Below are 8,435 nucleotides of genomic sequence, written 5' to 3'. Positions count from 1 at the left end.
GGATCCTTGGGTGCGCGTGCGTGGGTTAGGTTCGGCAAACGAGCTCATGTCCAGCTTTTTGTAGCCCAAATGTGAACGGATCCCTAGCCACTTTGTGGGCCAGCAAATCGCAATTTGCGCACAATTAGCGTTCCTAATATATAATGTTTTGCTTGTAGCTAGAGAGCCTGTTTCAAAATTGATCCGGGTTCCAACGCTTCTTTGCAATACTTATTATTTTGTGGTTTCTTTTTTAAAAAAAAGAAACAGAATATTAAAATACATGCTTTTTCAAAATACTAAATAGATATCTGCTTATAACTCATTTTGGCTTCAGAAACGTGTTTTCTTTCTTCTTCTTTTTGATTTTTTTTTTTATATTCGACATCGCTGAATCGGCAAAGCCTTTGATCAATATCTTCAAATGTTAGATGATTCTTTTAGCGATTGATCTGCTCCTAAAGCAACAATGCTCACCATGATAGCATAATAAGTCAGTTTGATAAACTACTGTCTTGCCAATAATAAGGGACTCCTTCAAAATCAATTGAGCGTATTGAAGCATATGGCTGGGAGATATGTGCGCAATAGAGTCAATAACTTACAACCGTGTAGCAGCAGTGAAAGCCAGTACTTCTCTCGCATCCTGTTCAATCTACTTCTGAAGATAGGTGGTGTCGCCATTGCTGTGCCTGGAACGAGACAATCAGTCTGATGCGTTAGATGAGGACAGTCTTAAACCATCATCTTTTAAACTGATTTTTAATACATATTTTTTCATTTAAAGAAGCAAAAGATCAATAGATTTAACCTCCACAATTAATTACATTCTTAGAGCAAAACTCGCGCGGCTAAGAGATGGCTTTCTAGCATAGAAAATCAAACTCAATTTAAAGCTTTGCTTGACATTGCATGAATTGGAGTATAACTCGAGAACAAACTTTTTGTTTTTTCATGTTGTGACAGTAACTTTCAAGAAAGCAATGATCATACAAAGCGACAACTTAATCAATAATCTCTTAGGACGAATTTGCAAAAAGAGTCTAAAACTGTTAACTTGGAGGACCCAAATAAGTAGCTGCAAACGCAGACAATCCTTTTCTTATCCAATTACAAACATGCACAATGGATAAGACATTAACCAATGCACTCGCCCATCTAAACAACCAACTGCTGAGATAGAAGAATTGTGTTTCAATATTGGCATTGATATTCGTATACCTGTCGCCGCTCCAGTGGTTTTTATTATAAGCCGTCGATAAGCTTCTTAACTGCAAAACAAAGCTACAAACTTTATATTATCCAAGTAAGAAAAGCTGTCATCAGGGAAGTCGACGAGCAATTCACACATACGGAATCGACAGCGATACCATTATTAGATTTGCAACAAAAGTAAGCTTATACTTTTCTTGAATACAATAATTATTGTAGGAGTATGATGCCAAGTATTGGAAAACACATGTACAGAGCTGTTGTCAACTTGCAAAACCTCGAGGTGATTAACATCTGATAACATCAATTTGTCAATCTGATTTTGCAATCCGTCAAGTCCCAGTCGTTGGGTCTTGCTCCGCTTCCCTATGGCATTGTAAATTCACACTGGTTTCCACAATCACCGACACGCGACACGTGCAACCCCGCTATTGGATGCAAATTTTTTTTTTTAAAAAAAGTAAAATTGTATGGAACTCGTCACACTATATTTTATTATAAAATAGCCCCATGGATTATTATTATTATTATTATTATTTTGTTTAAGTGACATGAATCGATGAAATTAAAAGTTTTATTAAATTTATTGCTAACTTCACAAAACTTTATAGAAATTTGCTACAGTACATCTTTACCTAAAAGCCCCCAACCACTCAGATCTCCATGCCCTGTTCTGATCATCTCATTTGGTGGTGTTGGTTAATTGGTACCCTTTTTAATATTTTGATTTAATTTCTTATAATAAAGTAGAAACATTGGGCCCAAAAGAGAACTAAGGCTTAATTTGATACGGCTATTCATTAACCGTGAGGTGTGTGAATAATGCAAAGCAGAGGATAATAATGTTCCTTACTTGCTATTAAAGAAATGTGAAGGGGAGGCTACAATAAAATATTAATTAAAGGTTTGATACAGTGATGTGTGACAAAATAAAGCATGTTAAAAGCCAATCAGCACATGATCCAAAAGATTAGCTTATGTCGGATATAAACATGCAAAAGAATCTTCTCTCTCTCTCTCTCTCTCTCGCGCGCGCGCAAGAACACAAAAAGGAGGAAAATTAATTGAGTTATATATATATATATATATATATATATATATATATATATATATATATATATAAAACTTGATGTGTGTTTAACTTTTCTACATTTGTGCTGGACCGTACTGACCTGAAGCGACACTAGATTTACTTCTCTTTCTCTAACCTTCCCGTCTCACCTCCTTTCCCCCTTTTGGCCTTTTGCCTGTTATTTTTACATTTTTGGAGACCTAAGTTGCTTCCATCTCTGCACGCGCAGTTTATTTTACTTAATGAATAAAGTTGATAGTTTGCTCTCTTATTTCTCAAAAAAAAAATTTTTCTACACTTGTTTTTCACTATAGTACTTTCCTAAACACTGAATATATTAGTACAATTTTAGTTTAGTGTTACGCTTTTTATGAAGTTTTTTGTAATATTTTATGATGGCTCTTGATTGCCTAGGAAACAAAGTTATAAAAGGATTTTGATATTTCGGCAATATTTTGCAGCAAAATGAAGGAGCGGATAAGACAAAGATTACTACTATTATCTTTCTCTTAATTTACCTTAATTACCTTTGCCGAAATATAGGTACATTATAAGTTCCTTGCTATTAGTGTGAAAAGAATGGTTGAGGATTAAGTATAAGAAGATGAGGGCTAACATGGGCTAGTAATTAATAGCTTTAGCATATTGTTCCACCTAATATATGGTGAGCTAATTAGCTAGATGAACCTGTAGCTATCACACTACTCTATCTTTAATTACCATTAATAAGGATCAATTATGACAAAAGAAGAATCTAATATTTTCTATACGAAAATTAAACAAGATCTTATTAATGTAGCTTATTGCATTTTTTTTTTTATTGATCGATTATCTAGGAAATGACCTAGTAAGAGTCATGAGAATCATACCACTTGTAATTGAGAGGCTTTGATCATGAAAGTTTAACTCGTTAAATATTTTTAGTGAAAAAAATGAACTCCTTGCTAGGATCTCTTCTAACTTGTTATGTCATATATATATATATATGGCCTTGTAATACACTAATAAATTAATATTGAAAAAAGTTGTCACATTTGCGGAGAATTTGCAAGAGATGCATATAGTGACAATGGCTAACATTAAGAATATTAATTTGTTGGTTTTTTTTCCCCTAGTACTTGGTGACTTTAAGTTAGTTGCAAAATATATATATATGTTTTAAAGTGAGCATGCATTCATGGAGCTGTAGCTATGGATAATAATATCTTTGGTTTAATTTCGTGCATGGGGGCCTAACTAATTAATTGAATTGGGATCAAATGCATTAATTATGCAATCTAAAGCATGCGTAATTTGCATGCAAACATAATGAACACCAAATAAACATAATTATTCAACAAAATTATTTANTTACCTTGTTTGATAGCATGCCAAGTTGTAATTTTTTTTAAAAAGAGAGAAAATAGTTAGTACGAATGACTAAATAATTTAATTTTCTCCTTCATACATGTAACAGCTGTAGAAATTCACTTTTTTTTTCCCCCCTCCAATTTGTGTGATTAAGTACAGTGAATAATGTTATGTTATAATTAAAAAAAAGAAAAAGTAAAAGAAATTATTTACTTTTTCTTGGACATTAGTAGGGGAGTAGGAATGGGTAGGTAATAAGTGGAAGCACATGGAGAATGGTCTGATGAGGAGAGAGATGCAGCAACAATTACATACATATATTATTTTTTTTCTCTTACTATTGAACCAATTATTAATCCTGTGATCTATGGATAAATGGAAGATTTTCTTTTTTAATTCTGATAGAGATAGATAGATTTGGAACTTGAAATCTCGAAGAATAAAAGAGAGATCGATGTTATAAGCTATATTGATCCTTAGTTAGATCGTTTCTCACATGACCATTTATATGATTTATTTCCAGCTGTCCACACACAAGCACATAAATAATTTTTTTTTAAAAAAATAATTTTATTTTTATTTATCTAAGCACTGAGATTGTAAAGTAACAGCCACCGACATCCAATCCACCATCTTATTGCATTCAATAGCGAAATAAGTATTATAATTTAAAATTATATTTGATGCTTCAAGAATAATCTTATCATCTCACTCTCATTGCCGATTAATTGCTTAGGGGCAAATACACAAAAAGTTATTATTTTCGTTTGCTTCTTTTCTCTTTGTGTTCAGCTTAATTAAGATCACCTAACTTACAGAATGATACGGTCACTATCTTAAACAGTTGGTTGATATCTTATATCCCCCCATTAAGAGCACAGTTTTTGGAATGGAGCTCAGATGCTTGATAAAAAAAAAAAAGAAAAAAAAAAAGAAAAAAGAAAAAGGAGAGAAAGTATTATCATGGCTTGATTTAGATTTCGTTTGAAATTGTGTTACGTGCGGAGAGAAAGTACGATAAAAAAATATTCTATTTATTTTCGTATGTAATATTACGTTCTCTATATCGCGATGAGTCAATTACTATATATTTTCTACAGTCTCATCGGAAAATGCAGAAACATATCTCTATATATTTTTATTCCAACTCCATTTTATTTAATAGCGCCAGATTAGTCTCAATACCAAACTAAACTTTAGGATTGTTTCTGTGTCAGGTTGAAGGGTTCAAATTCGACCCGATAACCCAAAAGCGAAATCCGCTTAACTCCTCCCAAGTCCCACCACCGTTCCATTATATTCCTCTAACCCTTCCACACAGACACTCCCACTCCCACGCTCATTCAATTCACTCTCTCCTTCACTGCATTGAGCACTAGACCACTCTCTCTCTCTCTCTCTCTCTCTCTCTCTCTCTAAAAGCATTTTCTCATCATGGGTTTCCCGGTTACACTAACCACCACACTCATTTTGGTCGCATTGTGCCTCCGTGCGGACGCCCGCATACCGGGAGTGTACTCCGGCGGGCCGTGGCAGAGCGCCCACGCCACCTTCTACGGTGGCAGCGACGCATCCGGCACCATGGGTACGCTCTTTTTCTCACTTTAACCCTTCCCTTTTCGCATAATTACTCTCTGGTCCTTCTTTTTTTTTTTTTTTTTTTTTTTTGTGGTCAAAATGTGCCTAGACCTTCCCGCATTTTAGAAATTGGCCCTTAATTGGTTTTTCCTATATCGCCTTTCTTTTCTTTTTCTTTTTCTTTTTTCTTTTTTTTTTTTTTTGATACTTGAGCTATTTTAGTTAGTTTGATAAAAATAATATACAAAATTTTAAAAATAAAGAGATGCTTCAAAAGTACTTGTAGTTACATATTACTTATACAGTGGCATATGTGATGTAGGGAATTTTGATTAAACATATATATATATATATATATACAGGCCTATTTAGTTATAAATTTGTCCTCACACATCGAAAGAACAAAAAGAATCTTTTAGGGGACCCAAAATATGTTTCTAACTTTAACGGATCTATTAGATAAAAAATAATTAAAATTGTTAAATCAATTATATTATTAAAGAATTTAATAGAAATCACGAGTAATATTAAAATTACAAATTAACAAAAATAAGTTTAGCGAATCATGAATCATTTTCAAAATGATCGCTAGTTGTGCCGCTTTTTCTATAAAAAAATGCCGTTGCATTCACAGAATCCTAAAAAGAAAAATTATTTTTGAATGAATAGAATGTAAGATTTACCATATTTAGAAACGTACAGATAGTATTGTTCCTCTGTACGTACATTTTTATCTAATTTATGTTTCTCTCTCTATATATATATAGGAGGGGCGTGTGGGTACGGAAATTTATACAGCCAAGGATACGGTGTGGAGACGGCAGCGCTGAGCACGGCGCTGTTTAACGACGGGCTCAGCTGCGGGGCGTGCTTCGAGCTCAAGTGCGCCGACGACCCCAGGTGGTGCCATGCCGGCAGCCCCTCCATCCTCATCACGGCCACCAATTTCTGCCCCCCCAATTACGCCCTCCCGTCCGACAACGGCGGGTGGTGCAACCCCCCTCGCCCCCACTTCGACCTCGCCATGCCTATGTTCCTCAAAATCGCCGAGTACCGCGCCGGGATCGTACCCGTATCCTTTCGAAGGTAATCACAGTCGTAAAATTTTTTATTATTTTGTACGAATTTTCATTAGACAGTATCCTAGTATAAAAAGGACGGCGACAGATCGTATAACTAACATGAATTTCAAAATAAAGTAAATGAGATTCGATGGTTTATGTCCGTCCTTCTTGTTGAAAGGTTCTTTCGCTTTTCACGGATATTTATTATTGAGGGTACCAAGTTTACCGCAATTTTGGACCTTGGTCGCGTAACCCTTACACGACCGTAACGATGTTCGGAGCCATTTATTAACTCCGACGAGAGCTACTCTCGATCCATTTCCATTATAAGTATTGCTATAGATTCTTTACAATAATATTTTTATATTTTACCAAATTTATTGATAATTAATAATATACAGATGAACTAAAAAGAAACCTTTTAATATTAAATATATAAAGGTAATTATTATGTAAAGTACTGGATTAGCTTCCTAATTATCAAAGCAAAAACAAATAAAAATAAAAAAAAATTAGAAACGAGGGCAATTTGATCTTTATACCTTCACTCGTCTCAAAACCGCGTGAGCCCTCGGTGACCGCGCCGGTGACAACGGCACATGCACCCATGTCCCAACCTGGGCCCACCACCTCTTCTCGTTTCGTCCAATCAAAATCTTTTCCCAGAATTTAGCACATTAATCCCCAAAATTCCACACTTTATCAAATTACTCCAACTTTACTTAGTTTTGCTGATCAATTTCCATTAGAAAATATGATATAGATCACTTAAACATGTGTTTGTGCATCTTCAGATTGTTACGAATACTGTATAACTAATAGCGAATGAATGCGAATTCTCAGAGTGCCCTGCCGTAAGTCGGGAGGGATCCGGTTCACGATCAACGGATTCAGTTACTTCAACCTGGTGCTGATCACGAACGTGGCGGGGGCGGGCGACATAGTGCGGGCGAGCGTGAAGGGCTCGCGCACCGGGTGGATGCCGATGTCGCGCAACTGGGGCCAGAATTGGCAGTCCAATGCTGTCCTCGTCGGACAATCCCTCTCCTTCCGCATCACCGGCAGCGACCGCCGCACTTCCACTTCCTGGAACGTCGTGCCCGCGAATTGGCAGTTCGGCCAGACCTTCTCTGGCAAGAACTTCAGGGTCTGATCTAACAAGAACTGCTTTTATGGTGAAAGCGGGAGCCGTCATTGAACTATAGCACATTTTAAAATAAATATTTAAATTTTAAAAAATCTTAATCGTACTATCTAACCTTACAGTAACTTTGAAATGATAACATCAACTGAAAGGGTTTTACTTTAACTACCGATTGATACCGTGTTGTTTGCGAACATTTTTAACCTAATCTTTCGTCAAAAGAGTTACAGATACTGTGAGGTTAGACTATGAAGTTTAAATCTTTCGAACTTAAATACTTATTTTAAAATGTGCTATAGCTCAGGAATGGTCAATTCGCTTTTACCTTTTTCGAAACCACGATTTCCAAATGGGAGTAGTTGGGGGTTGGGTTTTTTTTTTTTTTCTTTTTCCCATTCAACTTCTTTCCCCCTCCGTTCTCACTATTGCTTTTTCGTTCTATTTAATTACTCGTAAAGCTGTTACTAGTGGATTTTAAGTGAGGAAGGGGAAAGAGTGATGGAGAAGTGAGTTTGGGCATTGCTAGTCCAATGTTTTAGTAGGGTATGTGGTGTTTTTTCTTCTATGGGAGGTGTATGGGTCTCGACTAAGATGGGGGAGTTTGTGGAGAAGCGATGCTGCAGCTGAAGCGGCTGCAGATACCAGAATGGAAGATCATGTAGCCCGCAGCTGCTTAGATATATATATTTAAGGATATTTAATATATGAACTATGAAATGTTGATTGTGATTACATTTTCTTATATTTAATGGGTATGTTATTAATAAAAAAATTATATATATTGTCTGAAAATTGGAACTCCTCTCTAATGAAGGCACATTTTGTAATTTTCTGCAATGATAGTTGCCCCTGCACATCACATGGCAACCAAAAGTCACCACCACCCTTTCATTGTGCATCTACCACATAGCCCAGGTACAGGATCTATGGCCCAAGTCCCCTGTAGCCATGTAGGAAAAAGGCAAAGGTGAAAACACTCACCAAACTATGGCATGTGATGTCCCTCGGGTCCATAGTGCACATGAGGTACCTCTAC

At 35.9% G+C, this 8,435-nt stretch overlaps 1 protein-coding gene across 1 annotated transcript; it reads left to right on the top strand.

The window, feature by feature from the left end:
- Positions 1-4,935: 4,935 nt before the first annotated feature.
- Positions 4,936-8,199, top strand: LOC109705317 (expansin-A4-like). The gene is made up of 3 exons (XM_020226053.1): positions 4,936-5,198; positions 5,959-6,277; positions 7,099-8,199. Exons 1-3 carry the CDS (start codon positions 5,048-5,050, stop codon positions 7,406-7,408), a joined length of 780 nt encoding a protein of 259 aa, XP_020081642.1. The 5' UTR covers positions 4,936-5,047; the 3' UTR covers positions 7,409-8,199.
- Positions 8,200-8,435: the final 236 nt, after the last annotated feature.

The sequence above is a fragment of the Ananas comosus genome, unplaced genomic scaffold (assembly GCF_001540865.1).
Source record: "Ananas comosus cultivar F153 unplaced genomic scaffold, ASM154086v1, whole genome shotgun sequence".
Lineage (NCBI taxonomy): Eukaryota > Viridiplantae > Streptophyta > Magnoliopsida > Poales > Bromeliaceae > Ananas > Ananas comosus.
This window is presented reverse-complemented; position numbering and strand designations above follow the sequence as displayed.

Bases quoted from the DNA above. Each gene is read 5' to 3' on its own strand.
- LOC109705317 (XM_020226053.1), top strand. From the start codon at position 5,048: ATGGGTTTCCCGGTTACACTAACCACCACACTCATTTTGGTCGCATTG. The intron at 5,199-5,958 runs GTACGCTCTTTT...ATATATATATAG, and splicing joins CGACGCATCCGGCACCATGG to GAGGGGCGTGTGGGTACGGA. The intron at 6,278-7,098 runs GTAATCACAGTC...GCGAATTCTCAG, and splicing joins GTACCCGTATCCTTTCGAAG to AGTGCCCTGCCGTAAGTCGG.